Raw genomic sequence first — 23,868 nt, 5'->3', positions numbered from 1 at the left:
GCGGGTCGCCCTAGGCTGCATGGGTACATCCGAGGTCACTTGGCTGTGAGATAGACGAAGGAGATAGAAGACGTTGTTCCAGGCTCTCCTACCTGGTCAGTCTGCTGCTTATTTTGTCACTCTGCGCCGGCGTCGATGGGGCTGTGGCTTTCAACTTGAAGAGCTAGCTCGTTCACCATCGGGAAAGTGGCTCTTGACAATGGGCTAGCCGGAATCGATGTGGGCGCTGGTTCTATCTGCCGGCATAAAACTGCGGGTTCTGCTCGCAGCCGCACTGGGGCAATGTCATGCCATGCACTTGGGCAACGTCAGCGGTAGCTGAGTACTGGACTACAACTGACGCTGCGGATGTTCTGTGGCCGACTGACGATGGACCGTCTGCGTAAGCGTTGAAGGATAAACGGCACCATTTGGCGATGAGAAGCGCATGAAGATGTGGCACCACTACGCAACCTGTGTCACAATCCGATCAGACAAGCGGTTGCTGATGCTTTCGTCTTCTCATGATGTTGGGAGGCCTTCGGAGCTGGCCCCACTTCTCCTGTGTGAGCTTGTAGTCAGACACGACCTGTTTCACGTTGCCAGTCCCTCCAGTGTTCACCACCACACCACCTCATCGACCATCCGCCTGTTGGCTGGCTGATTTTGCAGGGTTTCAGTCTCTTCTCTTGGGGACCGGCATTGGGGAATGGCTGATAAATGTGTTGTGTTGAAGACCCGTTTTGTTTCTGTGTGCGACTTGCCGACACACACCAAATGCAGCCCCCCCCTTTTCTATCCTCGAGCCTCTGGTTCGCACAGAGAAGCTTGGCCACGGAAACTTTTCCTAATTTGCACATGCCGCCGGTGATCCGCTTGAGATCGTTCCTTCGGGTTGCCCCGGAGCATGTGGTGTGCATGCTAGCCTCATCTCGGGATGGTGACCTTGTTGTTGTTGGAGATGATGTTCGTGGTGGTGGTGAATAGGGTGTCAAGATGCCCTCACGAGGCACACCACTACAACTCTCCGCATGCATTACCGAGTTTATGAGGCTGAATGAGCAGACGAGCAAAGGGACGAAATGAGAAGGTGCATGATGAGGAAGCCGAGGCACCTGCACCTGCAGAGCTCAGCCAGACCGAGGCGACAGCAAAAGCCGTGGCTACCACATGTCTGGCTGCAATGAGACGTGTGGCGCGTGTCTGTGAGAAGGGGCAGTGAAGGTAGAGGCTGGTAAATGAGGCGGATTTTTGCGTGTGAGACAGCGAGGGGGGCTAACACTTATGAATGAGACGGCTTCTGCCAGATAAACCCCGATTTGCTTAAACCCGACAGCACTGACGATGGCATCGGGAAGAAGGAACATTGTGGAGACACCGGCCCGCTCGGGCGCCAGGTGAGACCCCGGAGACGGGGACGGTGACCTCGAGACGAGGCACCGAACTGGAGCACGAGAAGAGGGAGGCCGAGGGACTTTGGAGGGGAATGCCCGGGACTGTCGGCCGGACGGAGTGCATTTTCGGGCCATCGGCAAGTTGTCGGACATGGGGACCAATCTCGGACAAAATGACCCCCAAGCCCTACAGTAGCGTCATTACGTGTTCGTAGAGAACCGCGAGCTAAACCGGGTCTGATGCATTCCTCGCCAAAACCAACGTCAACTGACGGGTTCGGAGAGGTTCGGAGAAGCGGCATTGTTGAGGTTGCCTGCTTGCTTCTGATCGTCTTGGACGGGTAGCATGGGTGAGAAACTAGGCCATTTCATGGAAAGTTGCCGCGGCTTGAGGGCTCGCGAAGTTGACACCCTCGGGGGAATGGAGATGTAGGCGCCATTGCCATCGCATATACGCAGGTGAGGTGATTGCGAAAGATAGCTGCTGTGTCCGTAAAGGTAATGAACTAGGCGCTTGAGGTGGCTGGTGGGAGAGGATAGGAGAGGATGGGAAGTGGGGTCGGAGTAAAGCCGGTTTGAGAGTTATTAGTGACGGGTGTGTGTAAGATAAAGTAATGATTAGGTACGAAGCTTGACAGCAGCTACCAAGGTATAGACGAGAAAAAGAGCGTGATGGGGACGGCCCTGAGTCATCTGGGATTGGGTTACCATCACGACATGAACAAGGCGCAAATGGTGGAAGACCAAGGCCCGTAGAAACAAGGAGAGAAAGAAAAAATCGATCCGTCAAAAAACGCCGGGATTCGGCCGTCGTGGCCGGGGCTTATTTTTATTTCTTTATTTTTCTCCAGGAGGCGGCGGACAACTCGGCGCGCAAAAAGGGCAAGACTGTCGAGACACCCCGATGATGGCCCACCGATGCCCACAATGGCACTACGAGGGACCTTGCCTTGCCGTCCACACACTGATAGGGCAAAAACAAGCGCTCCATTGGGAGAGACGCGGCTGGGCGGGAAATCGCAGAGGACCCAAGGGAAGGTCTATCCCCTGTATCTGCGCAGCTGTTCCCCTGTACTCTGCAATTCTGGCCAAGACCTGTATGCAGTATGTCGCTCTTGTGATCGGCCACGCTGTTCCGCCGTCATCCCGTCCAATCACATGCCGCCCCTGCCGTCCAAGCTTCTGACGCTGCCGGCGGAGCGCGCTATCTCTGACCTCACCCCCGTAGCACCTGAAATTTTCTGCAGCTGCAAAAAAATACCGCCAGTCTGGGAGGGTCCAGCCGCCAGCTGCAAATCTCTCTTGCTGCTGCGTCACACACAAACACAGGGCTCACGCAGGCTGCCCGCGCATCCTTATCGTCTCCGAATTTCCTCCTTCTCCGATCCATTCCTCTTCCTTTCTCTCTTACTGCTCTGTCGCCTTACCTTTCTCGATTCTATCCCATTTTTGGTCACCGGGGACCTCCTCTCCCTCGACAATTGAAGCAATGGCTTCGTCCGCCAGAGCCATGAGCTCCCTTCGCGCGGCTCAGCTTGTGCCGAAAGCTCCGCGTGCTGCCAATGCCGGCCGCAGAACCCTCACCACCTCTTCCAGACAAGGCCTCCGCGCCGTCGCTGCCAGGCCAGGCGCTGCCACTCTCCCCCAGATCAGGACCGTTGCGCGCCAGTTCCGCAGGGAGTACGCCGATGTCGCCCCCAAGAAGGCCGGCAAGATTCGCAAGACCTTCAGATGGGCCTGGCGTCTGACCTACCTCTCGACTCTGGGCCTCTTCGCCTACATCGGATACGTCGTCTACGATGACAGGCACCCCGAAGACCAGGTCGAGCTGGACCCTAGCAAGAAGACTCTGGTCATCCTTGGTACATTGCACCGGACGGCGCCGTGGTCGCGGCGAGCAGGCGCACCCACATGCTAACACTCTGGCAGGCACTGGCTGGGGATCCGTCTCTCTGCTGAAGAAGCTCGACACGGAAAACTACAACGTTATTGTCATCTCGCCCAGGAACTACTTCCTCTTCACCCCTCTTCTCCCTTCATGCACGACCGGCACCATTGAGCACCGCTCCATCATGGAGCCCATCCGATCCATTCTGCGCCACAAGAGGGCCGCCGTCAAGTACTACGAAGCCGAGGCCAGCTCCATCGACCCCGAGAGAAAGGTTGTCAAGATCCTGGATACTTCGGAAATTAAGGGCTCCATGTCCGAGACGGAGGTCGCCTACGACTTGCTGGTCGTCGGCGTCGGAGCTGAGAACGCCACCTTCGGTATCCCGGGTGTGCGTGAGAACTCTTGCTTCTTGAAGGAGATTGGCGACGCCCAGGCTATCCGCAAGAAGATCATGGACTGCATCGAGACCGCTGCCTTCAAGGACCAGTCCGCCGAGGATATCAGCCGTCTTATGCACATGGTTGTTGTCGGTGGTGGTCCCACTGGTGTCGAGTTCGCCGGTGAGCTGCAAGACTTCTTCGAGGAGGACATCAAGCGCCTGGTTCCCGATATTGCCGACCGCTTCAAGGTCACCCTGATCGAGGCCCTTCCCAACGTTCTGCCGTCCTTCTCCAAGCAGCTCATTGAGTACACCGAGAAGACCTTCAAGGAGGAGAAGATCGACATCTTGACCAAGACCATGGTCAAGAATGTGACCGATACCCAGGTTCAGGCCGAGGCCACCGGTCCCGACGGAAAGAAGCAGAGCATTACTATCCCCTATGGTCTTCTCGTCTGGGCCACTGGCAATGCCGTTCGCCCCATCATTCGCGACCTTATCTCCAAGATCCCCGCCCAGAAGGATTCCCGCCGCGGCTTGGCTGTTAACGAGTACCTCGTCGTCCAGGGCACCCGCGACGTCTGGGCCATTGGCGACTGCGCCGTGGCCGGATACGCCCCGACTGCCCAAGTCGCCGCCCAGGAGGGTAACTTCCTTGCCAAGCTGTTCAACAACATGGCCAGAACCGAGACCCTCGAGGAACGCGTTCAGGAGCTCAGCGCCAACCTGAATCTGAAGCCCGGCAACTCGGCCGAGGTCGCTCGTGAGATTGAGACCCACGAGCGCCAGCTCCGCCGCATCAAGGACATCAAGCCCTTCCATTACAGCCACCAGGGCAGCATGGCCTACATTGGCAGTGAGAAGGCTGTCGCTGACGTGAGCTGGTGGAATGGCAACATTGCCAGCGGTGGTAGCATGACCTACCTGTTCTGGCGCAGCGCTTATCTCTCCATGTGCTTCAGCAGTAAGTTTTTGTCTTTTCCGTTTGCTGTATGCTCCGAACGCTAACCGTTGTCGTGCAGCTCGCAACCGTCTGCTCGTCGTGAACGACTGGTTGAAGTCCAAGGTCTTCGGTCGCGACATCTCGCGAGAATAAGTTTGGTTGTTCCAGGCGTTTATCATCATTTCGCGCCTCTAGCGCTGGGATTTCACTTATTGATTTCATTTGTTTTCGTATCTTCTTCGCTACTTTTGTTTATGGTGTCGGAGCGAAACGATAGATCGATCGGCTTAATGGCTGGCGGGGAACGATAGACTGGGTAGACTGGACACATGATCACCCCCAGAGGGGAACACACGACTACCTTGTATGAGTTGTCGACTTGCCAATAACACCTGTACAATGTTACCTCCGAGTGCCTCGGCCGCGACGCTCGACGCGTGAGAATTAAATAATGATCAGTCTACAAGGCTAGAATGGCAACCCGAAAAGACCTGGGTTCCCGTTCTATAATTCTTGACCGATTCGTTGGGACGGTTCGTAACTAACGCATATTCCCGGGGTGTTGGTATCGTCGGCAGTCAATGGTTTTGGCCAAGGATGTATGACCATTGGTCCCTTTATAATACATCTAATTTTTTGAGATGTTTTTGGATCAGTCCAGTTACGAACGATATTGCCCGTCGTACCTTCGTTGATGAAATACCCGAGGAGATGTCTCCCTGCCTTGGTCTCTGTGCAGTTGCCAGAGTAGGTTGGACGTAGTGCCGTGTTTACGTCACAGCTGTTCCTTCTAAGGCGCAAGTTGTAAGGTGATAACCTGGGCAAGTCTGGAGCATTTATAGTGGTTGGTCTTGGATCATACATTTGGAATATTCTGATGGTTAATCAAGGCGGCTCAGTCGTTGCGCAAGTTAGCCAGAAAGACAGAAAGAGAAGCGGGTACTCGCTCTATCCACAGTATGACCCGGTTATAGCAAATAATAACGGCAGCTGAGAAATCCCCTCGAGACGTCGCATGAGGACCCAGAATTAAAGCTTCAAGTATATCACAAAGGGGTCCAGTCAATTCTTCAGTTGACCCGCGCTAGATTTCCCCGAATCATTCAAAAGCTCGCACTCCGACGCAGCCAGTCCGGTGTCGCGGAATGTCGGAGACTAGCGCAGCACGAGAGTTGGCAGTATTTCCGAATCGGGTATTACTCGAAATGCATGCAGGCCGGGATATGTATTCCACGCCCATACCACAACCCCACACACACGTCAGTGAGCACTTAAATGGAGATTCACCGACTGACTCCATTCCTACCCCAATCAACTCAACTGGTCAACGAGCTGCGCCGGTTCGCTAGGCTGGTCTGCGTTGCACCCAGCCTTTGTGATGTTGGCTTCCCGTGTCAGGTCGACAGATCTGCCGTCCAGCTCACCCTGGCGACTTGGTTATTAGTCATGGGGGCCAAGAGGCTCGCTCGTATCAAGTTGGCCCGCGAAATATTCTCCGGTCCTGCAGTCTGATAGGTATGCCTCATCATTTAACGCTCGGCGGAGGCGTTGGGCTCGCGTTCAATCGTGAGGAAACCAGGGCCGCTGTGCCACATGCCCGTGATGCAATTACACTCTAGATACTCACTTGACCACCTGATTCGGCATACCTCGTACTTTACCACCATGTAGTCGGTCCATATATAAGCACACAGCTCGCCGCACATTGAGGGGAGCTAGGAGCATCCAGATCAACTCGCGACCCTTCAGCAAACTCAATAGAGCTTCTTACAGCCTAGATTGAATCCGACTGACCCCGACCAAGTCCCGTGTTCACGTCTCATCAGCGAATTCAACATGGCTGCTAGGTCGTCAGCTCCGACAATCCAGCTCCAGCCTCTGGAGCGGCCGCCCGCCCACAAAAATGGCGGCCTCCTAAGCACCCAAGGCTACCGTCTCGGATCCAACGAGGATGCGACTGGAGGGCTCCCAGTCCCGACGACTACGGCAGCTGTAGTTCAGAAATGGAACCATCCGAGATCAAACACGTTCAGGGTTCTCTCTTGCTTCTGGAGTCTCCTCGTTTCGGGAGCGAATGACGCTGCCTACGGCGTAAGTACAACCCGGAAATCCCATAAGCGCCTTCTTTCAACAATGACTGACTTTGGGCTAGGCGCTAATTCCTTACGTATGTCAATGTTCAAGTCTCTCATGCAAGCCCGTCTACTCACTCCTGCGCAGCTTGAACAATACTACAACTTGAGCTACGTCGTTGTGTCTCTGGTCTTCCTATCTCCCTTCGTCGGCTACGTGCTCTCGGCACTGCTCAACAACCACGTTCATCTCAAATTGGGACAGCGAGGTATCGCCATCATCGCCTCGACTTGCCACATTATCGCCTACATCATCATCTCGCAGCACCCGCCCTACCCGGCGTTGGTAGTAGTCTTCATCCTCGCTGGCTTTGGAAATGGCCTCAGCGACGCGGGCTGGAACGCCTACATCGGCAACATGGAGCGGGCGAACGAGGTCTTGGGGTTCCTGCACGCATTCTACGGCGTGGGCGGTGTCATTGGCCCGCTTATCGCCACAACCATGATCAACAAAGGTAAACTAGGGTGGTGGACATTCTACTATGTCATGGTAAGTCGAGGGCGCATTGGAGAGCTGAATCCCCCCCGACCATTGCCGATATAAATGGGCTGACTGCGATAGATTGGCCTGGCCGCGATTGAGCTCGTGTGGTGCACAGCAGCCTTCTGGACGCAGACCGGCGCCACGTACCGCGAGACGGTAAGCCACTCCCACGACGACAGTAAGGCGGGCTTGAGGACGGCTCTTTTTAAGAGGCCTTATGCCCGTGTTTCGTGGCTTTGCGCCCTCTTCCTCCTCGCCTACGTCGGTACGGAAGTCTCCCTGGGAGGCTGGATCGTACAATTCATGATCCAGGTCCGTAAGGCAAACAACTTCGACTCGGGAATGACATCCGTTGGATTCTGGCTCGGCATCACACTCGGCCGAGTGGTCCTGGGCTTTGTGACCCCCAGGCTTGGCGTCAAGCTGGCGGTCTCGATCTACATCCCCATCACTATGGCCCTCGAGCTGGTTTTCTGGCTGGTGCCGCAGTTCTACGTCTCTACGGTAGCAGTCTCGCTCCAGGGCTTCTTCCTGGGCCCATTTTTCCCCGCAATCGTGGTCGTGGCGACGAAGCTGCTGCCCAGGCATCTGCACGTCAGCACGATTGGGTTCGCGGCAGCTTTTGGTGGGAGTGGAGCGGCTGTGCTGCCTTTTGCTGTAGGCGCGCTGGCGCAGGCCAAGGGTGTGCAGGTTTTGCAGCCCATTATACTTGCGTTTCTGGGGGTTATGTTGGCGTTGTGGCTTTGCTTGCCCAGAACTGGACACAAGGAGGAGTAAGAGGGTTGGACGCGTTGGTCCAAGGCTGCAGAGGGATGGCATCAAATAGAAAAGTCTACTATCATCTCTTGCGTGTTGTATAGAAATCAAGGCCGGTAATTCTATTTTAGATGGGGTTTTAAACATAAATTGTGCTATAGCATCTATAAAAATCAATGGAAACATTTCGAACCCTTCTTGACTCGACCTGCCCTATTAATACCAATTCAGACCTTGGATATTTTGTCACTTTCAAAGTTGAAATATTTCTTGGCCTTGAACGACATTTATATGCCATCGCGCTATGTTTTAGAGGAAGGCGGCTGCTGTATCAAAGCCTTGTAGTCATGAAGGTCCGGCAAACAGCTGAGCTATATCACTGATGTGGAAGAGACCATTGGTAAATCCGATCTCCTCTACAGTCTTTTGCACATATAAACTTGTGGCTTGGTCCAACAAGAACGGACAGCAGGTGTAAATAACAAATATTTTTAAAATGTTATTTGTTTTTTCAGTATTTTATTTCTGAAAAGGGTTACCCTATTGAAGGGTCTCGGATTTTACTTCAGGAGCTCTCTCTTTCTTCTTGCTTTTTTTTTTTTGCTTTCTTACTATTGTATACCAGTCTATGCTTCAAAGCATCTTTGAAGGGGTTTCATCATTGCCTGCAAGACAACAGCGTGATAATATTGTGCATGCACTTTATAGTAATCCGTCCAGTTGAGAACAAGCGTGACAAGTGACAGGCTAAAATGTCGGGCAGGGCTCAAAGTGAAGGAGAGCATGGGCATAGATGGTCTGTGCATACCAGTCACCACACAAAAGCAACGTCATATTCGGCATAACCATTTTCCGAAATTCCCATGCACGGACCAGGCTCAATTACGCTAGCCACCAAAAATTCTCATGATGGGTCCCTCGAATGCTATCTCTGGCCCAGCTCTTGCTGAACCTCCCCTAGCCTATCTCCAAGCTCAACTCCATCCTAACGACTCCCTTCTCAACGACCAAGGTCACTTCCTCGACAACGAATTTGATAGCAAGCTCCATCGCAAGCTCTCAATCTTTGGTTGGAAGAAGGCATTCCGCTTCGGTCTACACCAGCAAGCGAACCTAGGACAGCTCCAGAAGCTCGGATTCTTCGTCGCCCTTCCCGTCGGCTTCGACTTTCGATTCCACACGCCCCCCGGATACACCCGCGACCGGCTCATCCAGATTTTCGCGAACGCGACCCACGCAGCCGATAAACAGATCAACTACAAGCAACGTTCTTAAGCCTTAATCAAGATGGTCCAACTCACCGAGGTCGAGGACGAGCACTTCCAGGCCACCCAGGCCGGTCCCATCGAGGACGATGCTGACTTCACTGACACTGGTATGTGCCAATCTCCGGCTTCGAGGTTCAGAATAAACGCCTGGAATCAATGCCATTGCGAGGCTTCAGCGCATCGCATACGTCACACGGCCTGCTGCTAACACATCACACAGACTCCGAGATCTCCGCCGACAGCGACTACGACCCCCTTGACGAGTCTTTCACCGAGCGCCTGTACGCCCTTAAGGACATGGTCCCCCCGACCACCCGCGGCTGGATCAGCAACAAGGTCAACTTCGGTGTCAGTGCCGTTCAGAACACGTGGTACTACGGCTCCCGCACCGTCTGGGTTGTCTGCGCCACCGCCCTTATGATTGGTGTTCCCCTGGCTACCTGTTGGGCCGAGGACCAGCAAATTGAGGGCATGGAGCGTGAATTCCGCATGCGTGAGCAGGGCGGCGACGCGCTTTTGACCGCAGGTGAGGGCCAAGAAGGCAGCACCGCTGAGCAGGTCGGCATTGCTCTTGACCGCGCAGAGGCCAAGCCTGCTCTGTAAAAAACACATCAAAACGCAAAAAAAAAACAATGCAAAGCAAAGCTGGCGAGGTCGACGCCTAGCTTATCGAAAACCCGGAACCGCGCAACTATAGCTGACGACACCACACACTCTACTCGGACAGACTTGTGTTTTTGCGCTCCAATACTGTATATCAAGACAACTCTCTCACACTCAACACCCACGACAACGGAACTTTGCATGCATTGCGGTCATGGATGGTTGGCAGGATGGGGTTTCCCTGCCCGTTTGCTTGTACTATAGGAATTCATGAGGCCGCGATAGGAATGGCCGCTTGCAATCATGATCAATTCTAATACCCATCCCGTTCACCGTACCTCTCTTTGTTTAGCCGTGCATTGCCACCTTGTGTATCACCTTGTTTATTCTTCAACGAATAAAAACTCGAAGGACGAAAGGATTTTGGGGAGATAACTTCTGTGGCAAAGATAGATGATTATAAGTGGCGGCCTCGTCATGCGGCAAGTCCGAGGACACTGGGGATTGCCCAGAGCGGCCTCGACTTCGATCTGTATTTGTTTGGGTCTTGTACCTGCAGGCTACCACCCGGAATATGACGTAGATGTGCAATTGCTAGACAGGCATTCATTGAGATTCCGGGCGGAAGAAGGATGGGTCTGAGGAGGAGAAACTAGTAGAGGCGGGTTCCCTACAGGTCCAACCTCGACGTGAAGATCATTCGAACCAGAACAAGCAAGCAAGTCATGGCCGCCAACCTCCCGCCGAGTCTCAAACATGACGCGTGGTAAACATTTGATCGGGGGCGGGAGTGTTTTCATAATACAGTATTTTATCTTACGAAATATTTTGAGCGTGCAACTACGTTGCTCCTCTACCCCGGCGACGAAGGTGTCGATGTGAAGCGGCAGGTGTGATACGGGTAATAAGTTTGCCACAAGGGGGGTATGCTCATCTCCCCAGGGCCGAACAGAAAAAATGATACAGGGAGGCCTGTCGCGTGCTCGGAATACCAGATAGGGGACGTTATCCGATGCGGCGCCAATGTCGGCCTCTCCCCGATCCAACGCTCCGGGATCGGCAGCTATTGGCCCGCTCCGACTCGGAGCACGGAACCACCACCGTATCTTGATATCGAAACTTCACTTTTCCGAGAAAAGACCAATTACTTTCCCACAACAACTTGGCCTTGGCCCGAACTTGCAACACTGCCTCCTCCCCATTTCTTCGTTTCCTTTTATCTCCTGGAGACCGATTCTATATTGCAAAGCCCGGGGAACCAGGACGTACTACAACTCATTCATCCGGGAAAGCGCTATTTACCGTCAGCCGTAAGCGATATCCCCCCTCCCTCCTCGAGACCAACAGCCGGCAGGACTTCCCCCGGGTGTGCTTGGACAGCCGGTGCAGCTCTCCATTTCGCGCTGCTAGAATATCGCTCATTCCAGGGCCAGGTATCGTCCGAAGCCCGGAAGCAAAATATTACTACTCAAGTCTAGAGAGTGGCCCTGACTCCGTAAACCACGACGGCAGACTCCCAAATGGCCGCAAACATGGACTTCAAAGCTCTCCCAAAGATCGAGGTACGGAATTATTACTAATATAAGAAAACCATGTGTCTTAAACAAGATGCATCAATTTAAATATGGCAATCCTTGACTGGGCACACCATCTGACAACTCCAAGCTCCATGCCCATCTGACAGGCAGCATAAGTCGCAAAACCCTCCACGACATCTGGGTCCTCAAGAAGCAAGCCGGTCAAACAGACCTCGAAGACCCCCTCGTCGAGATGCCAGAAGGCAAGCACGACTATGACCTCACAACGTATCTTCCGTCCTTCCTCTCCCCACCCGTGCAACCCTCTGTCTTAACATTGATATCAGCTTCTTCCCCCTCTTCTCATCCTACATCTACAACCTCATCACCGACGCGGACACGCTCCGCGCCGCGACCCTATCCGTCCTCGCCGACTTCCACGCCGACGGCGTGACCTACCTCGAGCTGCGCACGACCCCGCGCGCCCTCCCTTCCCCCAGCCCGCAGCCGCCCTCGGTCTACGTCTCCACCATTCTCTCTGCCATTGCCTCCTTCGAGGCCGCGCTCCCGGCGGGGCCGGGTGCGATGCGCACGCGCCTGATCCTCTCCGTCGACCGCCGCCACACGCCCGCCCAAGCCCGCGAGACCGTCCGCCTCGCCGACGAGTTCCGGGACAGGGGCGTCGTGGGCGTCGACCTCTGTGGCGACCCCGCGGCCCGCACCCACGGCGTGCCGGGCAAGGACGACGTCTCCATCTTCAGGGATGCGTTCGCCGAGGCCCGCAAGCTCGGGCTCGGGGTCACCATCCACTTCGGCGAGGCCGAGTGCTCCGGCACGCCTGGCGAGCTCGCCGAGATCCTGTCGTGGGGCCCGCAGCGGCTGGGCCACGTCATCCACCTCGGGGAGGATGTGAAGCGGGAAATCGCCGCGCGGGGGATCGGGCTCGAGCTCTGCCTCAGCTGCAACGTGCACGCGGGCATGGTTACGGGCGGGTTCGAGGGGCATCACTTCGGGGAGTGGTGGGCCGTGGAGGGAAGCGTCATCTCACTGGGCGTATGTCGAGCTCTCCGTCTCACCCCCTTCCCAGTTTTTGCTTCCTCTTGTTTTTGTCTTCTTTCTTTCTTCCTTATTCTCTCTCGTTCTTCCTTTGCTCTCTAGTACGCTCTCATGGGGGTGGTAGCTGTGCTAACTACTGAGCTGCGAATAGACAGACGATGTCGGGGTATTTGGCAGCCCCCTTTCCAACGAGTACAGGCTGGTAGCGGAGCACTTCAAACTCTCCCGGGACGACATCTGCGCGCTTACCCGCCGCGGTATCGAGTCCATCTTCGGCGGCGAGGCCGAGAAGGAGCGTCTTCGCCGAGTAATGTGGGAGCCCGCGGCGGCCCAGCAAATTTGAGCGTCCGGCCGAGTGGGCGAAAGGGGCGAGAGAACAGAGGATTGCTGTTATTCAAGACCGTGAGGGTGTCGTTAAGAAGCAAAGCCTTTCTTGAAACTCGTCAACCGCGAGTAGAGTTCTGCGGCGTCTTTCCGTTATCATATCGCTTGAAGTCGTTGCATCTTTGCAATTGACGTCGGGTTCTCCGACCACCCCGAAACCGAGACCTCGCTTTCGAGCAGGGGGGTGGGGGGATGACACCCTCCAAATCCAACTTTTATCATGTCGCTGTTAGTTCGTCATGCATCTTGGCGGCCGCCGTCTCCCTTTTGTCATGGTGAAGTGGTGAAATGATTGGGCCATCTGAGAGGGTTCATGCCATGGCGTCAAGCGTCATCTTAGCCTTACGGATATCATTGACATCTAAAAGATATAAGTACAGTGTGCGTACGACTGTATGGGCGCCAAATGCCCGGTGTATAATGCCGAGAAGGAAACTGCCTCGTCTTGGTGAGACTCTATACTAACTTGAGTATCTTCATTGGTTCCACTGCAAATGCTTGTATATGATTTGATTTCATACACGCAGAGAAAACCTTTAGCCCTCCGTCCCTCCGTTTCCTCCTTGTGTGTACAAATGAGTTTTGGAGACAAGCCGGGCCAATGCCACTTTTCGAGGCAATGCAGTAGCTCAATCAGGCAAGGACACTATAAATAACAACAGAACCTTGTCCCTATTTTAGAGTTCGTCAGTTAATGGTGTCGAAGTCCTCGAGGTATGAGGTGGTCAAAGTCTCGTAGTCGCAGGGGTTCTCGATTGCTGTTTTGCGCAGCCAGAACGCGCAGCAGGCGTTGCCTGCACTCGCAACCACGTGTAGGCCGTTGAGTTGGATGATCACACCAAGTTGCCTGCTAAATATTTGCCGCAAATTTGGGCTAATTAGTGAGTGTCCCCTCCGAACTTTGATTTGGATTTGGTAGAAGGCGAACGATAGATGGTTCCCGTTAGTTGGAACAAGCATTTGCTAACAGCAGGGACGTGCCAAGCTGCCAGTAGGAGCCCCGGACCTGTGCAGTGCAGTAGACGTTCCCACGCTCTCAACTGATCTATAGAGTCAAGAAACGGGCAAACGTCTCGTCTGCTGCAGCCTCGAGGCTTCATGATGACCCGCTGACGGAAATTGTGCCACACCGTTCCTGCCCTTCCCCCGCTCCCATAGAGAGAACAGTGAGGTGATGTTGCTCAGGACTCCGTCGTGTGGCCCCGCGCGATCCGCGGGTTTCAAGCAGAAGTTGACTCTGGATAAGAGCCGTATAGTAGATGGCTGGCGATATTCGTTCTTCAAGGTCCATTGAGACGATACACAGACCTCATTGAGGTCCTGATTGTCAATAGGGCTCTAGAAGAGGCACCTAATGCTAACCCCTCTTGTAAAGGCAATCCCGAGATCGAAACGTTAAACAGTTTAAAAAAAAAGAAAAAAAAAGTGATCAACAGGACAAAGCATCTTTGAGAATAAAAGATCTGGGAATGTGCATGTTAGAGTAATGGGGTAATGACGAAAGACCAACGTTCAATGTAAGTGCTGAGTGACAAACGATACTCGTGGTTGTGTTCAGGGACGGGCGGATTCTACCCGCAATCCCGAGTGGAGCACATGATCCTTGAAGCCCGTGCGCTTCCCGTCGAGTGGAGGAGATGTACGGGCATCTTGGTCGATTGGCGATCGGCGGTCGAACCGATTGCAACTGCTGCAAATATCATGTATTGCGGTCTCGATGCTTTTCCCCGTGAGATCTTGAATGAAGACGCCATATCCTGTCCTTCTGGGTTCCCCTCCCTGCAAACTAGGTTTGTAGTACCCAATAGGTCTGTCATCGCGTAGGTTTGGGCTCAGGGCACGGAGTTTGCGTCGATGGCCGAATCGGAGCTGGGCTCTCGGAGCAGTGAAGCTGCTCACCAGCGACCTTGTCTACAACAGATCAACAAAAGCTTGGGCTAGGATAATAGTGGCCAATTAGCGGTAAATTTCTCCCCTTGACCTGTTTCCTTACCTCGTTTTGTTTGGTTGTAATACGCACTGCGGACAAGGTGCGCTGCCAGCGAGCGCCATTGTGCATTGATGAAGTCTGATCCAAGCCATTTTCGGCTTCGGGTTGCGTGTATCTAGCTAGATTTAAGACTGCCGACGTGCGGCACAGTGCGGACACGATCGTTCGTATGCGTTGGTTTTAACGGTGTCCTCGTACATAACTTAGCGCATAAGCTGCGCCATGCTCCTTTGGAGCCTGGAAAGTCTTGTACCAGCAGACGGGTTTGCTCAGCTGGCTGGCTGGTATGATTGACTGAGGCAACATTGGCTGATTTTCAACAAGTCAACTATGGTGCTGGCGTTGTCGTGATAGGTGTGATGGGCACACAGTCCAAAAGATGGACGAAGCGTTGAGTAGGACCGGATCAAGTACCGGGAGTCAGAGCGGCCCATGGTGGCACAGAAGCAACATGGCATCTCACAAGCTTACCCGTAAGCTAGAGAACCGTGTGACCGTGTCCAAAGTTTGAGGCGGCAGACGGTAGGCGGCAGCAACGGGTTCCCATGTTCAGCACAGGGCGAAATAGCGGCCGAACTGCGAGAAATGCAAGGAATGGCCGGCATATCTGGGCGAGGAGAGTCTCCGCCGGGTTATTGCGTCGATACTGTGTAATTGTCTGATATGCGGGAGGGGAGAGGGGGCGAGATCTCATTTGCGTTGTCATGCTCATCCTTTGGATGATTCATCGATATAATTGTCTTGAGTTTATTGCATCCTCGCGTCCAGCGAACGCTGCTGAAGGGGGCTGGGAATGACATCGAAGGAGTGGCAACAACAGTTAGCTGTGACAATCCAAGAATGAGGGCGAGGGTCACATATTGCTCTACTCTTCCGCTGGATTGTTGTTGCTGCTGTTATTGTCCGACTACTAGGGTTGTCTAACCACCATGCATTCCGTCCGGCCAGTTGTGGCATTGGCAAAACGGGGAATGCAGCCACGAAGCGGTCGGCGTCCAAAACGTCTGGTTCTGGCGGATTCTACAAGCAAGACGGCATCATAGCCATGGATGAACAAGTAACCGAGTCGATGCAAGTTTGTCTTCTGGACCCCAGGAAGAAGCAACACTGGAAGCTTGGGGCTTGCGACGGCACCGGCTGGGGCGAGAGCTAGAGAGCTTGGACCGCCTGCAGCCCGCATGACGAAGAAGAAGGAAAAGAAAAAAGAAAGCCTGGCGGGTTGACACCTCCGGACAAAGGCCCGGCGCGGCGAATGGGAGATCTATACCATACCACCAAAGGGGGATCCCCAGTAGCGACCTGTGGCTGGTGCGATAAGGCCTGGCTTGGGATGAAATCGGACAAATGGGATACCCAGTAAAGCTCAATATCGAAAGGCAAACAAGACGGGGTGGGGGGGTTGGGTGATTTTCTGACAATAAGCCGCAAAGTTTCGAGATGGGCAGGCGGTTCGCCCAGGGAAGAACCTGAGGCTGGACAGCCCACGGCTGGCATTGGCCAACTGCATTGGGCTGCCCGGCGAGTTCTTTCTCTATCAACCTTTTGCCCTTGTCCAATTTGGGTCGTCGCCACCTGAGACTTTCATAGACGGCCAGCAAACAGGTTGCGTTTCCACTTGGACCAAGAGCTCGTCCTCACCCCTCGTTGTGCGGCCCTGGTGGTCTAGGATGGAGGTTCGATCGTCCAGGCCACCTCCTTAAGATTAAGGTTTTCGGATGGTTCGCCGAAAAGGTCGTCGACATTTAATAGGTTCGCCTCGCCAATTCGCCTTTTGCCCGTTGTGCCGGCCTCTGGCGTTGCTGATCTCTCTGCTTCGTGTTATATGGTTGACAGGTGCTGATCCCTTTTGAGGAAGGACAAGTCGAGGCCGATCGAGGCGGCGTCGCGTCAATTGGGGGGAGGGGGGAGGGGGTGGGAGGTCCTATCGGAGGGGCAGCGCCCGTCCGTCACTAGCCCGCAAGCAACGAAAAGGTGCGACATGACAAGAATGATGTTTGATGTTGTCCGGAGGAACAGCAGATGTTCAGAGACTGTTTCCCTTCAGCTCTGTTGCCTGGCACTCACGGCTTCGTCAGCGGCCGGCCAAGCCAGCAATGCGAGGTTGATCAGCGACTTGCCGAGGCAGAGACGACATGAGAGACAAGACGGGGATTTCGATGGAAACAGGAGGCGATGCACAGGCCGCGGAACAGCAGGTGCGAAAAGGGCATCCCAGGGGTGGTTCGACTTGCAGACTTGAAAAACAGTACGTGATGCCGGTACCTGGTGGACTAATAAGGCCTAGTGCCCGCATCCAATCTACTTTATGCAATGCAGCCAGAGACCCACAGCGTACAGGTGAAGTGCAGCTGCGAGCTGTGAGTGAAGCCGGCCCACCATTCATCCACTCATCCAGCGGTTGCAAGGTATGCAGGCAGGTACTATCTAGGTATGTAGGTACCTGCCTTTCTACCCACCTGGGATCAGCTCTACTTCAAGGAAATACCAAGGCGAAGAGGGCGCTGCCTTTCGGCGCCAATCTTTCTCCGTCGGGCGTCGGGGCCAATGTCATGGGGGAGGAAGAGCACCCGCATCTCCCACACTGGTTGGTGTCGGATCAAGAATCGAATCTAGGTGGGATGGGATGCGCAAATCGAAGAGAGTGTAGGTAGGTAGTGCTCGCCTCGCGTCTTGCCAAGGAAGGTTCGAAGGAAGGGAAGGAGGGTGCGCTGCCGGCCGGTGCGGCGGCTCCTTCCCCACCATCGCAGAATCGCGATGCACAGAGCGGTACGTAGGTACGTACCTGCCGGCGTCTGGCCAGCAGCCAATGACGGAGACTTTCTTTCCTCTGGTGTCGTGCTTCGCAATCTTTGCAATCAGCAGGAAACTGTTCCGGGTAGATCATCACCTCCAAGGCACCGCTTCATCTTGTTACCTTTTTAGGCTTCCGTCGCTTCGACTGCTTCTACGACGGATGCCTCTGCGAGAAACGTAGAATAAAATCCAAAGTTGCTGGGCATCCATCCCCTTGTATTACCCGCGGAAGCCGCGGCGCGCTCCTCCACATCGTAAGGCTAGGCGAAGGAAGGAGAGATGGGGGAAAGGAAACTCAATATGCTGTTGACCAAGGTGTGTGCCTCGGTCTGGTCAAGGCAACGGAGAGATGAAGCACAGAGGCCACCCCCCGGGCATCTGTCTCCCGGGGCCAACGCCCAATGGGGAGGGAGTCGGGAGGCGACGACCTTCTTGTTTGCCAAATGGGTAGAGTATAACAGGGCAGGTACGTACGTGCCCTTTTCGCAATTTTACCCAGTTGCTACCTCAATGTGATGGTCACGTCACGTACGGCAGCTATGTTGGGGCCGCAGCGCTAGCTAGATGCTGGATGCCTCGACCGACTGCGCTGGACCCTGCTTCTATGGCTGCTTGGTTGGCATCCATCTGTCTTTGGATCGCCCATGCACGTGCAGTGTAGATGCCGTGCCCGGCATTCGAGGCCATATTTACTTTGTTTGTTGTATTGGGTGCGCATCGCACTACCCATCCGTAGTCAACAAGCGGGTGTCTGTTTCCTATTCTCCCCAAGCGCTGCAGTAATGCTACTCGTGAGATTTCCAACCCCCGAAATATCCGGACGCCTTATACCAGACTGAGCTGGAAAGGTAAACCTGCCCTTTGGTCCAACCCCTCCACGCCGTGCACGACCAAACGGCGTAGCAGAGCCCCCATAGGCAAGACGAGACGAATTCTATTGTTTCGCCCTATCAGGGAAGGGGGGATGCAAACCAACGACAGAAGAGAGAGACTTGGGGGAGATACACGCAGCATCTCAACAAGAGGAGGCCATGTTTTTATTTGAAGGCGACAACGGGCTAAATAGTGTACATAGATGGCATGGCGTAGGTACATGGCTGACAGAGTCGCACTCGGCGCCGGCTTTCGCCCACTCGTTCCCCCTCGTCCATCTCGTGTGCGTTCTCCGGGGGACCCCCTATCCCTCTAATTTCATCATGAGTTGTACCTGACAGGTCCTGGCACCTGCTCCCGGGAGGGGGTGCGCTTCTCAGCAGCGCCTCCCCACCTGCACGCACGCACGTCTGGTTCCAGAATCCACACATGCCGTGGGCCATTTCCATTTTGTGCGAGTGCCACCGGCCAAGCAAACCAAGGGGAAATAAAATAATCCAGGCGCGGCCCCACCCCTTGGATCATTGGATGCTCCCTCACATCTCGCCTGCACCCGGTCCGACGCACTCACTTTCGCATATTGGCGGACCTGACCTTGACGCATCCACTTGAAATGTCGACACACGAACCGCTTCACTCACTCCAATTGACCACTCCCCAGTCGTCGTCTCTCGTCTCTCTCGCTCTCTCCCTCTTTCTCTTTTCTCAGACCAGACGCCGGCTCCCACACACAAACATGGTATAGTGCACATCATACACGGCTCAGCGCTGGGCCCGGACTCCTCATCCCTCCCGTCTCCAGCGATCCATGCAGTGTGCCCGCCACACACTAATCATTACCGGTACCTACACTACGGCACGGCGTACCTTGACTACGGCGCACGCCAGACCTAGACAGGATCCGACAGAATTGCACCACCAAGTGCACTATACTACCCACTACACACTACACACTACACCCGCGCGCTTGTCAGTGCCAACTTGAAGTACTTTATCCCGCTGTCCCGTGTACCGCAGCACCTGGAGGTAGGTACCTTGTTTGCCCCGACCTTACTGTCTGCGGGTTCCCCTCCTATCCTACCGAATGTGTGGCGGATAACACGTCCCGTCGGGTTTTTTTTCCTTCTTTCTTTTGCTTTTCCCCTTCCCTCTTTTCTTTCCTTTTCCCCCAGTCGTTGACGTTACTGTCACGGCGGATATGACCGCACTGTCCTTGTCGCCCAAAGTCCGACTCGGTTTGGGCTTCCTTTAAGAGCTCAGCTCAACACACAAGTCCGCCAATCTAGCCCCGTTCGGCCGTGCGCGTCCATTTCCATTGCACACCTTTGATGACACTTTCGGGGAAGGGGAAAAAAATTTAAGGACAGTAAAAGGAGTGGAGGGCAGTTGGAGGGAACAACCAAATAAAAGATAGACATATTCCCACTGGTTCAAGTTACCTACCATACGGCACCTCTTCAGGCATTGCTGCGTAAGTCCACTGTGACTCTTCCCTCGCCAGCCCCTTTGGGGATGTTTCCCCAGTATCTATCTGTCCGCCCCTTGAGCCATGTCCCGTGTCGTCTCGTCATATCATCGGACAAAGAACTGGGACTCTCTCTGCTAGTTGCCGTCGGCGGTTCGAGTCCCTTCTACTTTTTGGTGTCGCCCTTCGGCTTTGCCTCTAATCGGCCTGGCCACGCCGCCTCCTCGCCCTCCTCGCCCTACGCTTCCGTGCTGCCCCCCCTGCCTATTACATTACTTCGTCTGGATACTGTACCTATTATCTACGATTAGTCTCTCGCTTCTCTTCCCGTTCCTTTGCCTGTTCTTCTTACTGCGCTTCGACTGTTGTACTACGCATCTCCTCCCTCTTATACAGACGTAGCACCTTCATCTGACCTCGACGCAAAAGCTTAGTTGGTTACCAGTACCTCCTAGCAGGCCTCCAAGCCAAACCCTCCACCCCATGCCTGTACCTGCTTAAGGGTCGACCGATTTGCTGCACAGGACCTCCACCAGACGGACGACCTCTTTCAATTGTCCACCTTAGGCCCCCAAATCCCGGCTCAGTCCAGGTTCAGGCCCCAGGTCCCAAGGATAGGAGTGCAGCGAAGAGAGGACGAAGAGGGGGGAGGAAAAAAAAGAGGGCCCACCTCGCTCGACACGGCGTCCGCCCCGGCCCTTGGTCCCTTCTGGTCCTCTCCTGTTCAGTCCTGTCCCCATCCTCCTCTTTTCTTTTCCCATTCTCGACCTGTCAGCCAGCCAATCCACCACTCATACTCCATATCTTTGCCTACCACCGCCCATCTCTCCCCTCTGCTCCTGCTCCTGTTCCTGCTCCTGCCTCTACCTCCCTCCTACATCCTACCCTGCCCTGCCCTGTCCACCCGACTACTGGGTTTTCTGCATAAGCCCCCCCCAGCAGGTACCTCTAGACAGGCAATCCATACGCAGACGCGGCAGGTACCTGCGCACTCTGCAATAATTCAACCACCCCCCCGGACGACCATCATTTCCTTTCAACCCTGTTGTTTGACTGGTCCGCGCAAAGCAACCCCCCCTGGAGCTTGCATTCCCCTTCCATCTGGAACTGGACAACCACCACACCTCTCTTTCCTCCCTCTCCACCGACTCCCGCTCCAATTTCAATTCCAACCCTCAACCCTCATCCAACGACCGACGACCTCCTCCCGATCCGACCTCCTCGCCCACCACTACCACCACCACCGCCGCCGTCTCCTCCTCCATCAGCAGCCACCCCTCTCTCCGCTATCCCATTGATCGAGGCCACCAGACCACGACGATGAATTCTCAAGGCCCCAATGATGTATCGCCCGAGGCGATGCAGGCGCGCATCCAGCAGGCGCGACGCGAGGCTGAGACACTCAAGGACAGGATCAAGCGGAAGAAGGATGAGCTCGCCGACACCACTCGTGAGTCTTCCCATCATCAGTTTTGCATTTGCTGCCCTCGCCTCCATCACAATTGTCCCTTCCGAGCCGTTATGCTGACCCTCAATTCTCGACAACAGTCCGCACTGTCGCCCAGCAGGCCCACGAGCCGATCCCCAAGAACCAACTGATGAAGGCCAAGCGCACGCTCAAGGGACACCTGGCCAAGATTTACGCCATGCACTGGTCTACCGACAGGAGACATCTCGTATCCGCCTCGCAGGATGGAAAGCTCATCATCTGGGATGCCTACACGACGAACAAGGTCCACGCGATCCCCCTACGCTCCTCGTGGGTCATGACCTGCGCCTACGCCCCCAGCGGCAACTATGTGGCTTGCGGTGGTCTCGACAACATTTGCTCCATCTACAACCTTAACCAACAAAGAGAGGGCCCGACGCGTGTCGCAAGAGAGCTGTCTGGCCATGCCGGCTACCTTTCATGCTGTCGATTCATCAACGACCGGAGCATCCTCACCTCGTCAGGTGACATGACATGCATGAAGTGGGACATCGAGACGGGCCAAAAGGTTATCGAGTTTGCCGATCATTTGGGCGACGTGATGAGCATCAGTCTCAACCCAACAAACTCCAACACATTCATTTCTGGCGCTTGCGACGCCTTTGCCAAGCTGTGGGATATCCGAGCTGGCAAGGCCGTCCAGACATTCGCCGGTCACGAGTCCGATATCAATGCCATCCAATTCTTCCCCGACGGCCACTCCTTTGTTACAGGCTCCGACGACGCAACCTGCCGACTCTTTGACATTCGTGCCGACCGAGAACTGAATCTTTATGGCGTAAGTTTGACCGAGACCGGCCCTTGCGAAACATGAAAAAGGACATCACTAATCCTGTGAACTGCATAGTCGGAATCCATTCTCTGCGGTATTACGTCCGTGGCAACCTCGGTTTCTGGACGGTTATTGTTTGCTGGTTATGACGACTTTGAATGCAAGGTACGCTTCGTTTTCCACGCACACCTCTGGATAGTAGGCTAATTACCAACTCCTTTTAGGTCTGGGACGTGACTCGTGGAGAAAAGGTTGGCTCGCTTGTCGGCCACGAGAACAGAGTTAGCTGCTTGGGCGTCAGCAACGACGGCATCAGCTTGTGCACAGGCTCCTGGGATTCCCTCGTACGTTGCCTATCGGTCCACCTTGGGTTTCCCGAGATTATGCTGACCAATTACTATAGCTTAAAATCTGGGCATACTAAATTACCACCCCGACCCCGACAACGACGACGACGAAGTCCTGTCTGGATATACCGGTTCCTGTACGCGCGAAACCATTTTAATATTCTGTCGAGTGGTTATTTGGCCAACTTAATTTTCGAAACCCTGATGCTGCCCTTCTCTAATCCGCGAGTACTGGCGCATACAGGACGAAGTCACGACACACCTGCTCATACCAAAGCTCACTTTTCATCCTCTATCAATCCAGCTGGAGCTGCCCTTTCACCGGCATGGGCGGCTGTAGGAACTATACGGGGTCTCCTCTTTTTCTTGCCATGCCAGCCATCACCCTCATCGTCCTCGATTCCTTTGCACTATAGTTTTTTTTTTTTTTTTTGGGCCACACTCTAGCAACTGATTGTTAGTTTGGGCCGTTGTAACACATTGATGGGGTTTTCCCATGTGGCCTTTTCCGAGTCATGTCTGCTTCGAATCTTCCGCATCGTCTGCTACCGGATCCGGATACGACGGGACCGCCAAGGAGGTAACGGAATCGAGGCATTTTGATACCCCCCCTACCGAAGTCCAACCCTACACGTATAGACAAGCAAAGCACGCGATCTCGACATCGACACATGCAACGGCTCAAGGGTGGAAAGGGCTGCATTTTGCAGCAGGAGTTTTCTATACCATCAAAAGAATTTTTTGGCGTCCAATAATTCCCCTTGTCGCCATTTCCGTCCCGGTCACCAAAAAAGAAAAAAACACGAGCCACATTGTTCGATCCCGCATTTCCTTATTTCCTCGATTCCTCCGTGGGTGTTGCGGTCTGGTACACGAAGGCACCGCTTGTCCCCCGCCCTGTCGCCAGAGACGATGCGAAGCCGACAGTAGCAGCGAAACCAATTTGCTTCCTAGAAGGGTGGGAAGAAACAGGCCGGCGGAGAAGGCGGGTCGGTTTGTTTTTGGCGGCGAGCTGTCCTTTCATATACAAGCGGCAAGGAGTTGTTATCGCGTGGCAACGGATATCGATTCCTAGTCCCCTGCGGTTTGTTGGTTTTGGATGACAGACACAATGGCGGTGGGTTGAACGGCGGATATGAAAGGGCGACTGAGGCTGCAGACGGAACGAGATTTGCGTGGACCAGTGGACGGAGGTGATGAAGATGTGTTCTTGCATGGACGCCCGCCCCAAACCTTTCCCTCTTATACCTACTTGTTGTCTGTACTATAGTTCGCGCTCAATGCTCGTTCATCCTCTGTTTAAGCTCTTGCTGCTTTGGAACCCATGTGAGTTGACAGCATATTATCGGCTCA

The 23,868-nt window shown here is 54.4% G+C and overlaps 5 protein-coding genes across 5 annotated transcripts; all 5 read left to right on the top strand.

Annotated features, from left to right (window-relative positions):
* Positions 1 to 2,862: 2,862 nt before the first annotated feature.
* On the top strand, positions 2,863 to 4,739 carry EsH8_IV_000154 (uncharacterized protein; the record flags this gene model as incomplete). Its single annotated transcript, XM_083265044.1, has 3 exons — positions 2,863 to 3,235; positions 3,303 to 4,607; positions 4,666 to 4,739. 3 exons carry the CDS (start codon positions 2,863 to 2,865, stop codon positions 4,737 to 4,739), a joined length of 1,752 nt encoding a protein of 583 aa, XP_083123939.1.
* Positions 4,740 to 6,422: 1,683 nt separating this feature from the next.
* EsH8_IV_000153 (major facilitator superfamily domain-containing protein) lies at positions 6,423 to 7,979 on the top strand (the record flags this gene model as incomplete). The annotated part of the gene is made up of 4 exons (XM_083265043.1): positions 6,423 to 6,677; positions 6,739 to 6,753; positions 6,807 to 7,208; positions 7,281 to 7,979. The coding sequence occupies 4 exons, from the start codon at positions 6,423 to 6,425 to the stop codon at positions 7,977 to 7,979; spliced, it is 1,371 nt and encodes a 456-aa protein (XP_083123938.1).
* A 1,266-nt stretch (positions 7,980 to 9,245) lies between these two features.
* Positions 9,246 to 9,829, top strand: EsH8_IV_000152 (mitochondrial outer membrane translocase complex, subunit Tom22; the record flags this gene model as incomplete). The annotated part of the gene is made up of 2 exons (XM_083265042.1): positions 9,246 to 9,333; positions 9,447 to 9,829. The coding sequence occupies 2 exons, from the start codon at positions 9,246 to 9,248 to the stop codon at positions 9,827 to 9,829; spliced, it is 471 nt and encodes a 156-aa protein (XP_083123937.1).
* Positions 9,830 to 11,349: 1,520 nt separating this feature from the next.
* Positions 11,350 to 12,745, top strand: EsH8_IV_000151 (uncharacterized protein; the record flags this gene model as incomplete). The annotated part of the gene is made up of 4 exons (XM_083265041.1): positions 11,350 to 11,391; positions 11,495 to 11,634; positions 11,694 to 12,399; positions 12,554 to 12,745. 4 exons carry the CDS (start codon positions 11,350 to 11,352, stop codon positions 12,743 to 12,745), a joined length of 1,080 nt encoding a protein of 359 aa, XP_083123936.1.
* Positions 12,746 to 21,227: 8,482 nt separating this feature from the next.
* Positions 21,228 to 22,592, top strand: EsH8_IV_000150 (G protein subunit beta; the record flags this gene model as incomplete). The annotated part of the gene is made up of 5 exons (XM_083265040.1): positions 21,228 to 21,357; positions 21,456 to 22,174; positions 22,244 to 22,333; positions 22,393 to 22,512; positions 22,572 to 22,592. The coding sequence occupies 5 exons, from the start codon at positions 21,228 to 21,230 to the stop codon at positions 22,590 to 22,592; spliced, it is 1,080 nt and encodes a 359-aa protein (XP_083123935.1).
* Between the last annotated feature and the right edge of the window lie 1,276 nt (positions 22,593 to 23,868).

The sequence above is a fragment of the Colletotrichum jinshuiense genome, chromosome 4, assembly GCF_051148585.1.
Source record: "Colletotrichum jinshuiense chromosome 4, complete sequence".
NCBI lineage: Eukaryota > Fungi > Ascomycota > Sordariomycetes > Glomerellales > Glomerellaceae > Colletotrichum > Colletotrichum jinshuiense.
This window is presented reverse-complemented; position numbering and strand designations above follow the sequence as displayed.